We start from the raw sequence: 18711 nt of genomic DNA, 5'->3' as shown, positions 1-18711 counted from the left end.
AGCTAGCTATTTCATCCATTGCTAGTGTTGAAAAAAGTCAGCGGTCACGTTTTTAGCGCCCAAATTGTTACTGAATAGGCTTCCAAATCTGGCATTTATCTAGCTACCGGTACATACATAAGTAAAGGCTAGTTTATGTATAAGACAAGCTGGCTCAGAGACACACATAAAATAACAGTATAAATGTATACCATGTTGTGTGTAACGTTATATGAGCCATAGCTTGTCTTATACATCATAAATTAGGCTTAATGTAACAATTTTTAGTCTGTCTGTCTGTTAGTATTTGTTTTGGACAAGTTCTAAATGGCCATGTTGGCATTCAAGTCAGCTAACTATGTGTGTGTGTGTGTGTGTGTGTGTGTGTGTGTGTGTGTGTGTGTGTGTAGAAGACGACTGTAGGAAGAAGTGGCGTGGGCTGAGGGATCGCTACCAAAAGGAAAAGAGAGAGGAAAAGGAGAAGAAGAGATCAGGAGCAGCAGCTACAACCCAACAGCCCTGGAGGTTCCTTCAAATCCTATGCTTCCTAGATCCATTCATAAAGCCAAGGGCCACCAGCAGCAACCTACTAGCAGCCAGCCTCTCACCCATGTCCACCGCCAACTTACCAGCTACTGACCCCATCTCTGTGTCCACTGCCAACTTACCAGCTACTGACCCCATCTCTGTGTCCACTGCCAACTTACCAGCTACTGGCCCCATCTCTGTGTCCACTGCCAACTTACCAGCTACTGACCCCATTTCTGTGTCCACTGCCAACTTACCAGCTACTGACCCCATTTCTGTGTCCACTGCCAACTTACCAGCTACTGGCCCTATTTCTGTGTCCACTGCCAACTTACCAGCTGCTGGTCCCTTACCTGTGTCCACTGCCAACTTACCAGCTACTCCCAGAGCCACTGCCCCCATGCCTGTCACCTCCGCCACAGGCCCCACACCTTCCCCTGGCCTGCCACCACCACTGCCGGGCAACAGACGGCATCGGTCCCACCAGCCTATCCCTCTGAATCAATTTCAGCAGCGGCTTCTGGAATCGGTTGAAAGGGATGCCGAACAGGCCAAGGTGACGGATGAGGACATGCTATATACCCAGAGCCTTGTGCCAACATTGAAAAGACTCACTGCAGAAGAAGGCAGCTGTGAAAGTGAAAATCCAACTGGTCCTTTATGAAGCAGAGTTTGGTGGTTTTGTATCCTCAATATACTGTACATTTATCCTCAATATACTGTAGTTTCATTTTCTGTTCCAAGTAACCTATGTAACTCTATTCTTCTTACCTCCATCCTCCAGACCCACCGTCTACCGTAGCCTCCAACCCCCAGCCTCCCTCCTACAGCTTCCACACAGCATGAGATGGTTTTCCTCTTATTCACCCTATTGTATTATGCCTACCAGTCCATTCAGTGTCACTATTAGTTTATTAAAGTTATTACTAAACTACAACAAATGAAAACAAGACATTAAAAATATTAATACTGCCACCTACTGGGCTGGTTTGCACATATCACTGCACCCCTCAAATAACTTTCTGTCCTCAATATATCAATTTCATTCATTTTTATGTCTAATTAACCTATATGTAGCCTAACCCTGTTTGTGTTCTTCTCTTACAGATATGGGGATATCCTCTGCGTTGTGGTAATTGTTATTAATTACCACAAGGTAATTTAATTGTTGATTAAAGATATAATCTTTAATTAATAAAGTTTATTTTTCATTATGTTTGTGCATCAGATTCCATCATTTTATAGCCCAATCTCATGTTCAGTCCTTAAATAAGTGTAGAACATACTGTAAACTTTGGGTTCTGGTGAGTAGTGGTACACTGAGTGGCTTTGGATAAAGGTGTCTGCTACTGTAAATGACTACTGTAATACCTTAGTTATCAACCCGGTCATGTCAAATGATTATATAATGCCCTTTTGAGTGTTGTGTAAAATGTAATGAAAGAATGAGGCATGACACTTTGAAAACAATTGCTCTTCATGGATAATGGTGGTTGGTCCTTAAAAGGACCTTTTGGTTTTGACTGGATGAATTGCAGTGTGTGCCTCACTCCACTGTGTGCTGCCAATGGACTTCTCCTACTGCCGACATGAAGAACCTGGTCAGCTTCTCCCTCACTTCGAGTGCCTGCCTGGCAGCGTTGTTGGTGCCTGCCCTGGTGATGTTCTGCAGATTATTACATGGCCTGTCCACCTCCCATGTCGTTGATGGCTCCTGGGCTGTCCTCTTCAGGTAGTTGTGGAGGACACACGTGGCCTTCACGCAGGCTTCCACTTTTGCTGGGGGGAGAGCAATGACCCGCCGATACATCCTCCACTGGGCTGCCAGAATCCCAAACGTGCACTCAACCACCATCCTTGCCCTGGATAGTCGGTAGTTGAAGACTCGATTTTGTCTTGGCAGCTCGTGTCCGGAGTAGGGCCTCATGAGGTTGGATCTCAAAGGGAAGGCCTCATCGCCGACGAACACATGGGGAATGGGTCCCAGGTCTTCAGCCCCCGGGAGAGGTACAGGTGGTGGAATTCCCAGAGTGCCGTCGCGTAGTCCCTGTCCAAAGGCAGAGTCGCGGAGAGTACCCCCATCACTCCCTTTGCCGTAGGCACCGACATCAACAACACGGAAGCAGTACTTCGCATCTACAATGGCCAGGAGCACGATGGAGAAGGTGCCCTTGTAGTTGAAGTACTGCGACCCGGAGCCTGGTGGAGCCTGGATCACAATGTGCTTCCCGTCGATGGAGCCTACACAGTTGGGAAAATCCCATCTCTCCTTGAACTCCGCAGCAATGGCCTTCCAGTCTTCCTCCTTGGGGACAGGCATGTAAACCTCTACCAGACAATCCCAAATAGCTTCCGCCACAGAGGGAACAATGGCTGCCACTGTGGACCGTCCCACTCTAAAGCTAAAGGCAATTGTCTTGAAGGAGTCCCCTGTTGCCATGAATCTGAAAAAGAATGTTATAGTTTAGGATGCATTTTTGTAGGGTAGTGTATTACAGTGTTGTGCTGTGTGTGTACAGTATGTGTGCCTACGTGAGAGATAATTTAGTTTTATTATGTGCAGACAGTGCTACCTGAACCACACATACACCTTATCGTTTATACACAGACAGAAATGCCTCCTACTACAGGGGTTATTTATTCAGGGATAGTCTAGGGCAGGGATAGTCCCATAGGGCAGGGGTAGGCTAGTCTAGAGCCGGGATAGTCCTATAGGGCAGGGGTATTTTAGGGCAGGGCATTTAAAATTATAGATAATAATAGATTATGTTTACATTCATTAAAATCAGATCTGATTCTGTAAGCGTCTTAGGATTTTAATTAATGTAAATGCAGTGTATTATTATCTATAATTTTTAAGTTCCTGGATCCATCACAATTAATAGGCTACCCGTGTGGTTCAAACAGCGCTTCTACCAGTGCACTGCACTTGGGCACAGACAAAAGCCCACAGGCACACACATGCAGTAGCATACGATAGAATATAGGCTAGCCTTCATCTAGACATTAATGATTTTAATAATGGTTATCTGAAATATAAGTAAAGCGCACAACTCCCGTATATACAACAGCCTGGGTGCCTGGAGGGTAGATACTTAAGAAAAGAGAGACCGGCACACGGTAGGCTATAATGAAACTATGCCTTTTATTAGGGCAGAAGATCGGACGTTTCGGCGCTTGCCTTTTTCAACAAAGCCAAAGATTGTTGAAAAAGGCAAGCGCCGAAACGTCCGATCTTCTGCCCTAATAAAAGGCATAGTTTCATTATAGCCTACCGTGAGTGCCGGTCTCTCTTTTCTTGATGATGGTTATCTACAATCAGCTCTCGGGGCCTGACTTACCGGAGACAAATCGCCAACCGTTCAGCTGGGCTGATAGCTTCCCGGTAGTTGGTGTCCATCTTCTCAATTCTGGATCCAACCATTTGGAGGACATGGTCAAACTGACCGGTCGAGGCGAAAGTATCTCCGAAACTCCTCTCCATTCAGCCGAAGCTCTTGGACCAGACGATGGTACTCTCCGGCTTCTTTACGGGCAGTGATATACGGCTGGACCCACACAGACCGCCGGCGCTTTGGCGGTGGCTGGTCGTCTAGCATCGCTATCTTCAGCACGCTCTTCAGAACTGGTCTCATTGTTGAAAGATGTGAGAACCGGCTCTGTTGTGTCTATTTATATTAGTATTAACTCCCTCCACAATTCGAATATAGGCGGGAGACAACATAATAGGCTGCCGATGCAGTTTTTAGATCAGTATTTGACACATTTTTAAATAAATATTTTATATATAGCCTTATAGTCGTATATGATATATATATATACAGCCTATGGTGTACGTGATGCTATATAGCCCAAAAAGTGATTCAATTCTCGCTCACAATAGGGCAACCATAGAGGTAAACGTTACCAGTTAGCTACGAGATCGTGAGATTTTTCGAAATTGAATTTCTGCCTCACGTATCAACACAAAACTGCATTTGTAGTTCTGTGTCGTTATAACTAAGATATCTGTCGGAAGAAATAATTTTTCCATGGACATATTTAGCCAATATTTGATTTATAAACTCCCTCGCTCTGCCCCGCTTGGACGTCCGCCATGACACCTGTCCTGAAATGTTCGCCTGGCCAGTGATTCTATGATACTTCCGGCCAGATCTATGCAGTGGATTTGATGCAAGCGTTCGATAAATCCAACGCTTGCGTGATCCGAAATGCAGCGCATACGCTTCGGAACGCAACCCTGTTGGGAAAACGCAGCGTTACATTGGAAATGACTGGAACTTCCGGTGCAACACAACGCAGTCACGCAGTTGGTGTGGCCTGGGCGTCACTCTCTCTTCACTCCAGCAGATGGCGGTAATGCCAACGTTTAGGATGCAAACGGGAAGAAGAACATAGCCAATGGGATTTCTAACCAACCTCCAATCGCGCGCGAGAATCTCAGTATTGCGCGATGTTCTACGAATGGGCGAGAATCAAGTGAGAATTCGCGGGAATGTTGTAGGCCTCTTGTTTTTCTTGCACAGAGATTGGATGTAGGATTTAGCTGGTATCCTGCTTTTTTATTGTAACCTGACGTGTTATATGCCCAGATGTTGCACACTCCGGTATGGTAGGTGGCGGTATGCATCTTATGTTGGTTCGCGACCCGCCATTAAACTGAGAGAAGAAGAAGAATCGTGGAACTGTGCTGCAGCAGTGGGCATATGTAACACTAGACTAACATTGTTTTCTGTAAACATGTATAAATTCGTCACCCTGTGCATTATACACAGACAAAACTAATTCAAAATCTTCAAAGAAAGGATACGCTATTGGCTGCATATGAGTCTACTGTTACACCTGGAGGAAAGTGGCGTGTGGACGTCTAACGTTAGGTGAATTTGAGCTCGGCTGGCTATCTATCCATCTACCCTGTTCTCAAACTGTCCATTCCACCAGGAACATTCTCAGCGGTTCAAGCAAGCTATGGCAGACAGAGGAAACGACTCAATCTGAGGTATCCAGTCAAAGTAGCTAGATGACGGTAGTGGAAGTTTTCTAGCTAGTTACTCCCTCCCGCGTGTTGTTTACATATTCATTGCTAGCGCCAGTGAACAGGTTATGGGATCATTGTGGTTGTTGCCGACAACGTGTCTTGGTGATTTCAGCACACCTTAAACATGCTTCGGCCAAGATAATTAGCTATCATGCAATATTATCTACATTACACTGCCTCTCAGTAACCAAATGTGTTGCTGTCTTGCGCAGCTCGTCAAGGAAGTTCCAGATTCCCCACTGCAAACTATGCCTCAAAGGCTGCAGGAGAAGCAGGCAGTACAGTTGCATCACATGTAAACAACATCAAAGTGGAGGTCGACTACATGGAGCAGAAAGACGAAAAGATGGATGAGGGGGTTGTGAAGAGGACGCCATTGATCAGTGAGGTGGATATGAAGTTTGACATGGTTGAGAATATGGATACAGGCATCGATGGACAAATTAAACAAGAGGTAAAGAAGGAGGACGGCAAGAGGACGTTTGTGCAACAGGACAGCACTGATTCCAAGTCCTTGATTGTGAATGCAGGTAATAATACTGAAGTGAAACAGATTGAATAGAATAAACTCTACTGACGATACATGAGCCTCACATATCAACTTAATATAATAATAATACATTGCATTTGGCACCTTTCCACATGCCCAACACACTATATTGCAGCCTTCTGTTAACGTTGTTTGTATGAATGCTTATATGCTGCACAAGTACAACACAGTATCAATGAGAGGGAATTCCCAGTCCCGACCATCTTGACTGAGGAGGCCAGTGGCCTGGCTACATGCAGTATGAGCACACAGCAGCTAGAAAATGAGAAACTGACTGTCCACTCGTCGACCTGTCAGCACAGATTAGAGGTCATCCGTTCCACAACCACTCAGCCCAGCTCATGTATTTTCCCTCTAGCCTGTATACTATAGGTTGACCTATCAATTGACCTGCCAATTAATTGGGCCAATATAATGCCCTTTTGATGTAATCGGCATAGATAGCTTTTCCGGAAAGACTGCATTTCCCATGAGCGCCACTGCATATTGTTCTAACGATCATATTTAAGCTGTGTTCTGAATCGCTCCCTATTCACTATATAGGGTGTCAGCCATTTTATCTGTAGTGTCCGAATTCTCCATAGAATTTTCGTTCCTTATATAGTCCACTATTTATTACCCACAATTCACCTTGATTTCCAGGGAACAGTGCATGTACCCTACATTTTCTCCGTTCCCTAGGTAGTTCACTACATGGTGAACCCTATATCGGGAATAGGGAGTGAGGGAACGAGGGAGCGATTCCGAACACGGCTTTAGAATGTATTACGGGCGTGCGTCTGCGTGCCTTACTGCCGTAAATCATTTCATCCTTTCTGTCCGACCCCACGGGGATGGGAACTCCCATCAATTTAATTAATAGATCCATGCTGCCATCAGAGTTCTGAGAAACATGATTTTATCAGGCTTAAAGGAGTAGTAAAGGGAAAATGCATGTTTAGCCCTGTTTTGAGGTTACTTATGATCATATACAATGGTTGAGATCAAAACGTTGACAAAACTAGCACTTTTGAGAAAGTTGATAATTGCTCTACCACTTTTTAGGTCATACAATGGATGTGGATGGGCACCTTGAAAAATCTTTCAAAAACATGTTAAACTCTCAATTTCAAAGACAAGAAGCTCACCGAGCTCAACGTGCAAGAATAGCAATCTAAAAGTTGTAGTTGCAGTAGTCCAGACGCGAGATGACCAAGGCCTGGATGAGCAACCGCACCATTTCATCAGTGACAGTGAGGAAACGGCGAATCCTTCTTATGTTGTAGAGCATGAATCTGCAGGAGCTTGTGATGGATGTGATATGCGGAGAATGACAGTTGGTCAGTCATTCAGGGTCACACCCAGATTCCTCGCAGTCCGAGTCAGCGTCACCACTGTGTCTTTAATGGGGATGGCCAGGTCCCGGTGCGGGCAGCCCTTCCTCAGGAGGAACAACAGCTCAGTCTTGTCCAGATTGAACTAGAGGTGATGTGTTGTCATCCACTCCCGAGATGTCAGCCAAGCACCTAGCTATGCGTGTCTCCACTTGTGTATCAGCGGCCCGTCAGTTAGGATGCAAAAAGGGAGCACGGAGAGCCAGTGACGCCTTTCTCCTTGAGGGTGGAGAGGAAGATCTGGTGGTCTACTGTATCAAATGCTGCTGACAGGTTTAGGAGTATCAGGACAGAAAAGAGAGAGTTTGTTCTCGTGGCATGGAGTGACTGTCACTGCAAGGAGGATGGTCTCTGTCGAGTGGCCAGCCTTAAACCCGGACTGGTGGGGTACTAGGAGGTTGGTGCACGGAGCGTTGACCGGGGAATGCGGGAAAGATGATCTGATCTTTCTTGTCAAAGAAGTTGATGTTTCTTAGGGTTTACCAGTCCAGTAAGTTTACTGTCTTGCTCCAGGGCCTGCAGCCAAAGACAACCCCGGAGTGTTGAAGATCAGCATGAGAAAAAGACGGCGAGGCGAACAGGAGAGGGTAAGAGACCTGCTCTCCAGTGCTGTCCATCACAGACTGCTGAGGAGGAGGGCTCAGTGTCTAACAAAGATCCTTCCAGGTGGAGGTGAAGGACGAGCCAGTCTATGAAGAGTATGACAAGACCCTGGCTCCTGCCAACGCTGTGTCCGAACATGTGAAAGACGAGCCTGAAACGATGGAGGACAAGGTACAACACTCCTCGCCAGGGTGGGAATTACATGGAGGCTATGGCCGTCGATGCTTCTCTCTCTGGCTATGATGCCCTGAAAATAATTGTACCCCCTGCAGCCACCATGCCTGTTGTGCCCCTGCTACTGTCAAAATCTCAAGGTTGCTTTGAAAAGCGTCGCTGCTCTCCTGTCGTTTTCTTGATATTCAGAATTTAATTCAGTGTAGCTACGTTATGACAGTATACAGCCTCAGTGGCTTTGAAGCGATGTGACGCTGGCAGGTGCATGCAGCCAATCCACAACCAGTCTACATTCCTGCAGTTCTGGTTCGAATAGGGAGTGCAAGGTAGCAAGCTAATAAATTGACACATTTCAACATGCCATTGCCCAACTGTTTTTTGTTTTCAACAAAATAATTTCTAGAGCAGAGAAAGTCTTTGCGCCGGGTGATGGCTAATGTTAGCTAGCTAGCTATTGTCATTCTTGCTAGCTCCATAGACCACAGGCAGCTACCAGTTAGTTAGCTAATGTTACTTGATTACTTACAGCCAGCATCGATAGCTGACCTACTGAGTGCTTAACTGAATCAAACCTGCTGTTTTTAACACCAGTGTAAGTTGACAGCCCTAACCTACTAGCTTGCTAGTTAGAATCCATTTACACTTGGCTGGTTCTTACCAGAATGTCACAACAAACATCTACAAGATTCTGCTGCAAAGTGCATGCTACAAAATTATTTTATCAACCAGTGGGTTATAAAGTTGCTAGTGGCTACTGTTATTGAAATGATTCAACCAAGATTACATGATTTATGACAACATTATGAAGGCATTCATTGGTACAAAAAAGTGAATACAGTAGGCTTTTCATGTCATTCATGTTTCTTATGGGATATGGAGAACACAGTTATTGTACTGCATAATTCAATTTTAGCCATTTGGGTGGTAAAAAGGATAGTTTTTTATATTTGGATTTGACATCATGTCTCAGGGTCCTTGTCCAATAGTATGCCTAACCCAAATATAAAAACTTTAAAGTCAAGTTATTTATTCATAAGCTCCAAATCAATTTTTTCACTCAATGGTCTTTGTGCTCTGGCACGTGACCTTTTTGCCCTAAAAAATTGAACAACACTGAAGGCCAAAGGGCCTTTCCCCTAAAATAACTAAATTCCTACCTTGCTCCTCGCTCACTGTTCTACATGTTTGGCCTTGATTGTCATGCAAAGGTTTATTAATGACGACCGTGCCATTAGGTGCTTTCAGACCCAGAAAGCCCCCAGGAAAATCCTGTAGGACTCCATATTATATATATAAGTATATATATATATATATATATATATATATATATATATATATATATATATATATATATATATATATATATCCTAAATCTCCCCATGTAGATCGCGTAGACAGCGGAGTAGCTCTCCCTGTGCGCAGTGGAGACAAGTGACTCACTGCTTTATAGACTGTTATATCAAGGCAGTTATGAGAGACAGAAATAACTCATTCTCACATTTATTTCTGTCAATGGGAAAAAATCATTTTTCCAGCAGATGTCTTAGTGAGAACAGGATTGAACTAGGAAACCAGTTTTGTGTGTACACGTATGGTTAGTTTGAGAAATCCCCACAATTCTCTCCATTAAACATGGAAGTGTTTTGGTTATGATCGTGGACTTATAAACCTCATCTGTCCATGGGAAAAATATTTTTAGTTACAACAATAAATAGGAACTAGGAAAGCAGTTTCGTCTTTGTGTGGTATTTATTCCATTTTAGAAAATATATTTGGAAAATCAGTGTGATCTCTAAACACAAGCTTTTTGCGCAGTGAATTTAAACATGGTGCCGTTGAAATCAAACTTTGCCAGTAGGCTCCCTACTCAGACAATCAGAAATGTTCAGCATTCAATATTCTTCACTTGTGTTATTTCCAGGACAAACTGAAAATCAGCACTGTCTTCTCACTGGGAGGAGCGTCCTCGTCCAACGGTGAGGGGAGCACATGCACACCCAGTGATTTTCTTGGTGAAGCACAGACCCATGCATTGGGTTGCTGAGTTAGCTGATGTTTCTAAGGGTTTAGCAGTCCAGTAAGTTTACTGTCATCTTGCTCCAGGGCCTGCAACCAAGTACAACCCCGGAGTGTTGAAGAACGGTGTGAGAAAAAGAAAGCGAGGCGAGCAGGAGAGGGTAAGAGACCTGCTCTGCTGAGTGGTTGGAGAAGGGTTCAGTTAAGATGTAGTTTCTGGGGAGGTCCTGCTGTCGTCTTTGACGTAGCAGTGTATACATCAGGACGGGATGTAACAGCATCAGGAAGTCTAACACAGTCAGGCTGTGTCCCCCCAGGTGGAGGTAAAGAACGAGCCAGTCGATGAGGAGTATGACGAGACCCTGGCTCCTGCGAACGCCGTGTCCGAACACATAAAGGATGAGCCTGAAACTGTAGAGGACAAGGTAGGATGCTCTTCGCTCACTTGTTTACATGTTTGGCCTTGATTGTCATGCGCTGGTTTGTTATTGACAACCGTGCTATTGGGTGCTTTCAGACCCAGAAAGCCCCCTCTACTTTTCCCCCGGGGGAAAATCCCCTAGAACTCCTTATTGCTCCCAAATGTAGCATTTACTACAGCAAGCAGGTGCTTGCTTTTTGGGGGGTATCAAGTCCCACGCAAACCCACCTGTAGACCCTGGTTCCTTTGGTATGAACACAGTGAGTTACCCCCAAAGATTCATAGTTCAAAGGGAAAAGTACAGCAGGAAAAGGCACTTATTGTGTAGAATGGCAGTTCAACACATTTTGTTATCTTCTTGATTTCCTCTGTTCCATTTTTGGTTTCTTGGGGCCAATCTTGACACTGATAGTTAACGATTAAAAGTTTAATGGGGATGAATCAAACACCTTGACCGCACTTGGAGATACAGTTGTGGAACAATGAGACTCAATATTCTTCACTTGTGTTATTTCCAGGGCAACCTGAAAATCAGCACCGTCTTCTCACTGGGAGGAGCCTCCATGCCCAACGGTGAGGGAAGCACATTCACACCCAGTGATTTTCTTGGTGAAGCACAGACCCATTAATTGGGGTGCTGAGAGTTAGTTGAAGTTTCTTAGGTTTATCAGTCCAGTAAGTTTACCAGTCCAGTAAGTTTACTGTCATCTTGCTCCAGGGCCTGCAACCAAGGAGAAGCCCGGAGTGTTGAAGAGCGGCGTGAGACAGCGAAGTGAGCAGGAGAGGGTAAGAGACCTGCTCTCTAGCGCCATCTATCACAAACGGCATCAGGGAGTACCCTCTGTACTTTTCCGGGGGATAATTCCCTAGAACACCCTATTCCCTGCAACTCCCCATGTAGATTGCCTTAAGACAGCGGAGTAGCTCTCCCCACGCACAGAGGAGACAAGTGACTTGCCTGCTATATATCAAAAGTAGTTGCAAGAGAGAGAAATAACTAATTCTCTGATTTCTGTCAACGGGAAAAAAAAGATTTTTTTTCCAGCAAATGTCTTAGTTACAAAAAGATTGAACTAGGGCAAGCAGTTTTGTGTTTACACGTATGGTATTTGTGCGTGGCGACACACCAAAGATGGCAAATGTCCGGTTGTCACTCCCTCCCTCCCTTCCTCCGTCGGGTTGTTGACCTGCAGTTCTATATTGCTACCACAAGAGGCAGTGTTTTTTTGTGCATGGCTGTAAGCCAGCGCACCTACCACAAGAGGCAGTGTTTTTTTGTGCATGGCTGTAAGCCTCCCTTCCTCCGTCGGGTTGTTGACCTGCAGTTCTATGTTGCTACCACAAGAGGCAGTGTTTTTTTGTGCATGGCTGTAAGCCTCCCTTCCTCCGTCGGGTTGTTGACCTGCAGTTCTATGTTGCTACCACAAGAGGCAGTGTTATTTTGTGCATGGTAGCAACGCACCAAAGATAGCACAAGAAGCAGTGGTTCTTTGTGCATGGTAGTGACGCACCAAAGATGGCAAATGTCTGGTTGTCACTTCCTCCCTTCCTCCGTCGTGTTGTTGACCTGCAGTTCTATGTTGCTACCACAAGAGGCAGTGTTTTTTTGTGCATGGCTCGACGCACCAAAGATGGCAAATGTCCGGTTGTCACTCCCTCCCTCCCTTCCTCCGTCGTGTTGTTGACCTGCAGTTCTATGTTGCTACCACAAGAGGCAGTGTTTTTTTGTGCATGGTAGCGACGGACCAAAGATAGCAAATGTCCGGTTGTCACTCCCTCCCTCCCTTCCTCCCTCCCTCCCTCCGTCGTGTTGTTGACCTGCAGTTCTATGTTGCTACCACAAGAGGCAGTGTTTTTTTGTGCATGGCTGTAAGCCAGCGCACCTAGACAAGAGGCAGTGTTTTTTTGTGCATGGCTGTAAGCCAGCACACCTAGAATAGAGTTTGTCCGGTTATCACTCCCTCCGGTCAATGTTGACCTGCATTTCTCTGTTGGCACCACAAGAGGCAGTAGTCCCAGCACACCAGAATAAAGAAGGACACCAAAATCAACCTGCTGATCTCCACTGCACAAGTAGAGTAGCGGTGAAAGCATAGGACTCCCACCCGGGAGACCGGGGTTCAAGGCCCCAGTGGGGATGACTTTATGGGACTATACCCCAAACATCCACATGTTCATCCTTTCACTCCAACCTTTACCCCTTGCCTTATACGTCAGATCCTATCCCAACCCCAACCCTTATTCTAACCACAACCCACACTAGGGACTGGAAGAAGGACACCAAAACCAACCCGCCGATCTCCGCTGCACAAGTAGAGTAGTGGTGAGAGCATAGGACTCCCACCCGGGAGTAGGGTTGGGCGATATCTAAATTTTTAAACCGTTTTTAAGTCTCCAGAAATTGAGAGTTTAACATGTTTTTGGAATGATTTTTCAAGTTGCCCACCCACATCCATTGTATGACCAAAACGGTGGTAGAGCAATTATCAGACTTTCTCAAAAGTGCTAGTTTTGTCAACGTTTTGATCTGAACCATTGTATATGATCATAAGTAACCGTAAAACAGGGCCATGCCATGTATCTGTCACATGCCCGCCCCGCGACATTATTAGTAGTTTACCCTCCACTTTAGCGGGGCCTACCACCCCCCTGAAAAAAATCCTAGGAGAAACACTGCCTTGACCGGGTATGGAGATGCTGCTGTAGAACTATAAGACTTGATTTTCTTCACCTGTGTTATTTCCAGGACAACCTGAAAATCAGCGCTGTCTTCTCACTGCGAGGAACCTCCTTGCCCAACGGTGAGGAGAGCAGAGTGCACACCACAACACGTTGCCACGCCAAACCCACACTTTATACCTTACCTACATGTCTCCACTTTACCTCTCTCCTTGTCTCTTATTTTATTTTCTCCCTCTTGTCTCTCACTCTTTGTGGTTCCCCCTCCTCCCCCAGTGACCACAGCCAGCCCCGGACTGACCACCACCCAAGCCCAAGGCCAGTTGTCGTGTGTGGCCCTGTCGTGCTCTGGCTGTAAGAAGATCTTGAAGAAGGGCCAGACAGCCTACCAGAAGAAGGACTCCTCTCACATCTTCTGTTCCACCGAGTGTGTCACCTCGTACAGCCCCGCTTCCTCACCCCTTGTCAAGCCTTCGGACACAAGGACCTGTCACTACTGCCTCAAGTGAGTCATGGATGGAAGGGGGGGGGATCTCTGGAATGGAGCAGATTTCAACAGCCTGAGAGAACCGAGAGAATGACTGTTATTTTCAAACTAAAGCCATTGGTTGTCTTAACTCACACGTGCAGACTCCAAAACCTTGTTTTACCTAAAAGGTTCTCACATAAACATCTCATACTGATTTCATTTGGGGCATTTCATCACTTAATGTTGTTGAAATGGAAAATACAAATGTTAACGGATTTGTATTCTGTTAATCTCAGGGAGGTACTGGAGCTTAAGCATCTGATCAAGGCTCCGGTGGACACAGCTGGGACCATAAAGGATTTCTGCAGCCAGACCTGCCTCTCCTCCGTCAACTTCAACAGGAACTCTGCTGTCTCCACCCTCTCTGGAGAAATTAAGGTGACAAATGATCAGTTAGTCAGGGGCTGTGATGTTTGATTGATATTTTGGGCGGAAGTAACAAAAATTGCTTGCTGTAAATGATAAATGTCAGTTGGGTATTGTGAATGATGAATTGTAGACAGACAGTAACACAGCCCAGTTGATTATCAGAGTAACACTGTTTCAAATAATATGTTGGTCAAGTTTATCAAACCAATTGACCGTTTACTCTATTGTTCAAACCACATACATACATCACCTCCATTTTTATTAATTCATTTTTGTTACTTCCACCCTTGGCAATTTTGTGTTGTGAATGATGAGTGTAATGCTAGGATCGGACTACACTATATATTTGCTAGCTCTCTGGGTGTTAGGGTTGGCAAGCCGGGTTTGGAAGCGAGAGGTCGTTCGTTCAATCCCCACTCAGGGCACAGCGTCCGTGGAGAGGCCTCGGAGAGGCTTGTGACATGAGGGGCTGAGTACAGTGAAGCGTGAGGACGGGATAGTCTAACGATCCCCTATAAGGCCTTTTAACAGCTCCGCTCACTTGGTGCGCATTCTCTAAACCACACCACCGTTTGCTACAGTATGCTGCCATTCACTACCATGCGCGTCATTGAGCGAGTTCATAGAAAGTCGGGGAAGGGGGTCAAGAAATTGTCAATCATGGAAGAAACTATGTGTGATGGTGGCAGTCTTGAGCTCAGAAAAGAAAGAAAAAACGATTGTGGACCTGTTCCTGGTTGTCAAGAAGAGGACAGTATGCGGCTGTATCCTTCAAGGAGAACTTGAGGTAACGAATGTGTTCACATGTCAAGAATATAGCTAGCCAGCTAACATTACCAGGTGTAGCTAGCTACTTACCAGGAGGTGTAGCTAGCTACACCGGTAAGCTAGCTAATCTAGCTAGCTAGCTACCGGTGTAGCTAGCTTCCTATGTAAAAAGGTCTCGTGGAGGAAAACATTTAATTGTAATGTAATTGTCTCTGGTAAATGAAGATACAAAGATACATTTTAATATCATAAAAATAAGTTTTAATATCACATGGTTTCACAGTCACTATAGCTGAAATCAAGAAAACAGTTCAATACATCCTTCATTCTCCACCACCTCTGAAGTGTCAGGATATGTGATACTAAGGACTTGTATGACTGTCATAGGTAAAGGTAATCTTGGGTAAAATGTTCAACACATTGGGCCTCATTCACGAACAAAGTTAAACTCCACTTACACCGTTTCCAAGAAGATTCTGGTATTCACCATTGTTCTCATGTGGGTACTAAGAACAGAATCTATGAACACGGAAGAGCAATCTGATGTAGGCTGCGCCGGCTCCAACTGTGTGCCCTTCTCCGGATGCAGTGTTCACTGAATGAGTAGGCGTATATCATCCCATGTATTTTACTGATACTGCTAAATATGACAGGTGGAGTCCGTTTTTAGATTTTCGTTTGGGCACGCTGCGTCGACAGCTGTGTATTTTATAACCTACATTTTTGTAGCCTACATATTTGTAGACTGTAGGCTATTGTATATTGTATTCTATCACTTTGACATTTTACACTGTTCTGTCTCGGTATGTTTGTGCAGGAAGGCAAATTCCTTGTGGTAGGAAACCTACTTGGCTAAATTAAAATCTTTTAATTTTAATTGCCCACGCTGGATTCAACCTGCAGTCCTCTAACTTGCCAATACACCTGGCACAACCCCACCTAAACCATTATGCTATCGAAAAGTTGGCGAGTCGAGGGCGCGGATAACTGCTATTCATTCTGAGAAGTGACCCTGTAGTTGCATGTCCTTATGTGGGGCTGACGGGGAGTTTGCCTATGCTAATTCGGGTGTACGGCTACGTGCATTCAATTTGCAAAACCATGGGATTCATCATTATGAGAAGGCAGGTGTGAACTCATCCAATAGTTTTTGAACACGTTGTGAATCAGATGGGAGCTTTCTTTAGAAACGTTCTTAGGAAGAAATTTAAGAACAGAACTTAGGAAGATATTGGTGAATATTGGTGACTGTTAGTTAAACCCAATGAGTTTGCAAATAGTGCTAAAGAATTGTTTGATTTTATTATTCTATAGGACAATGACAGGAGGGGTATCCGAGATCTTCTTAGGATGGATGTGGAAGATTTCAATTACTTACTTGGAAAGGTGGAGCCACTCCTCCGCAAGAGGGTCAGTAAAATGAGGAGGACCATCACTGCCAGAGAGCGGCTGTCAGTCACACTACGATTCCTTGCTACTGGTAAGGAGAATGCATTTCAAAACATTGTTTCAAATGAAATGTTTTGTTTCAGACAACATAAATCTTGTTCTTCTCTATAGGAGAGTCGTTCAGGTCTCTTTGCTTCCAGTACCGGATCGCCCGAACTACTGTCAGTCAGATAGTAATGGAGACCTGTGAAGCCCTGTATGATGTCTTGAAAGAAGACCATTTGAAGGTATGACATTGGCCTTGAATAATATTGATTAGTCAGCACTTGTAATACTTTGAAATTATAGAAACATTTATGATTACCTTACCCATTACCACCAGTTTTCCTTTTCATACAACATTGTTTAATAATATCCCCATTAGCTGCCACACCTGGCAGCAGCTACTCTTCCTGGGGTCCACAACAAAGAAAGAGCATACCGTATATTAACATCCATACAAATAATATCCATTCAAATACAGTATTATATATTAACTTACAAAAACAAATTTGGTAAGTTTTATGCTAGTTTATATAAAACAGCAAGCCTAATCCCCACCATCCAATCCAACTGGCCTTGGGGGGGGGCAGGTGTGGGTCTGTGAGAACAGAGTCACGCGAAATTAAGTAAGAAGATATCTTTTGAGTTGTCAAAAGAAAGGCTTCTGTGCGTGGAGCCTGTATTCTTGTCTACAGTATCTATGCTAGCTATAGCTGTCTTGATACAGTAGCTAGCACTTTTAGCCAGCTAGCCTAACGATGCTAGCTAGTGGCCTCAATACCACCCAGCCCTTAGTAATACTACTGAACTGAAAAACAACAACATGTTCTTCCATCTTTTCCAGACACCGACAACAGAGGCAGAGTGGCGAGAGGTGGCAAGGGGCTTTCAAGAGAAGTGGCAATTTCCTCACTGCCTAGGCGCCATAGATGGCAAGCGCATTCACTATAAACTTTACAAGCCAAAATCCAGATTTGCAGTGGTTCTCATGGCAATAGTCGACGCAGACTACAAGTTTATCTATGCCAAATTTGGTACACAGGGAAGAGTGTCAGATGCAGGGCTGTTTGGCCAGTCAGACCTCCGTACTGCCATGGACAGAGATCTATTGAATGTCCCCCGTCCAGAGCCACTGCCAGATACCAACATAACCATGCCATATGCGTTCATCGGCGATGAGGCTTTTCCTCTTTGGACTGACTTGGTCAATCCATACCCCTACCAGACACTGGACTGTGGACAGCGAATATTCAATTATCGCCTATCGAGGGCCAGGCGCACAGTCGAGAACGCGTTCGGAATATTGGCCAACAGACTACGTGTTTTCCTGACCGACATTGTACTTGAGCCTGAAAAAGTGGCAACGATAACACTTGCTGCTCTCAGTGTTCACAACTTCCTCAGGGAGAAGGCATCAGAGGCCTACCTGCCCCCAGCTTTTGTGGATGTGGAGGATGAGAACCACAGAATCATCGATGGAGCATGGAGAAGTGATGGAGAACTCGCCTCTGTGACAGTGAGCGGGACAAGGAATGCCACAACAATGGCAAAAGAACAGCGAGACCAGTTGAAGACATACTTTTTCTCACCGACTGGATCTCTTCCCTGGCAGGAAAATATGATTTAGTCATGGACATACTTTATGACACCTGCTTTGTGTTTCCTGGGATGAAAATATCAATCAATCAATCAATCAAAGCTTTATTTATATAGCGCATTTCATACCCAGAGGCAACACAATGCGCTTTACAGAGAACAAGGGAGGTGGGCAGATATCCCACCCCTACATTTTCCAGAGGGAAGCAAAAAAACAGTAAACACCCGAGGGCCAGATAAGTGAGCTGTAAAAATTCTTCCCTGACCCCTCTCAACGAGGCGATCGAGCAAGCTCCTGGAGTATGTTTGTCTACCGGCTAAGAACATTTATAGAGCAATAAATAACATTAAATTACATTTTCAGAGTAAGAGAGGCTAATAACATCATAGGAGAGACATGACAAAACATTGGTGTATGTCTGTGTGTGCATAAATGTGCCTGGGCCCAGATAGAGGCAGGGGTTTGGGTAGGGTGGGGGGTAGGAAAAGGATACGGACCCGGGTTAGGGTGAGGGGAAGGGGATCTGAGCCCAGGACTGGTGTATGTCAGTGTGTGTGTGAGTGTGCCTGGGTCCAGGTAGAGGCAGGGGTCAGGGGTAGGGTTGGGGTAGGAGGAGGATACGGACCCGGGGTAGGGTGAGGGGAAGGGGTACTGGA

General features: G+C 45.1%; 1 protein-coding gene across 1 annotated transcript; it reads left to right on the top strand.

Annotated features, from left to right (window-relative positions):
* Positions 1 to 5733: 5733 nt before the first annotated feature.
* LOC311322882 (uncharacterized protein) lies at positions 5734 to 18085 on the top strand (the record flags this gene model as incomplete). The annotated part of the gene is made up of 15 exons (XM_084455000.1): positions 5734 to 6075; positions 7982 to 8055; positions 8135 to 8242; positions 10167 to 10221; positions 10349 to 10422; positions 10579 to 10686; positions 11201 to 11255; positions 11401 to 11468; positions 13429 to 13483; positions 13638 to 13866; positions 14127 to 14268; positions 16342 to 16507; positions 16588 to 16703; positions 17303 to 17974; positions 18071 to 18085. Exons 1-15 carry the CDS (start codon positions 5871 to 5873, stop codon positions 18083 to 18085), a joined length of 2142 nt encoding a protein of 713 aa, XP_084311126.1. The 5' UTR covers positions 5734 to 5870.
* Between the last annotated feature and the right edge of the window lie 626 nt (positions 18086 to 18711).

This window comes from Borostomias antarcticus (genome assembly GCF_949987555.1).
Source record: "Borostomias antarcticus genome assembly, chromosome: 21".
NCBI lineage: Eukaryota > Metazoa > Chordata > Actinopteri > Stomiiformes > Stomiidae > Borostomias > Borostomias antarcticus.
The sequence above is the reverse complement of the archived record's forward strand: the minus strand, read 5'-3'. Positions and strand labels throughout refer to the sequence as shown.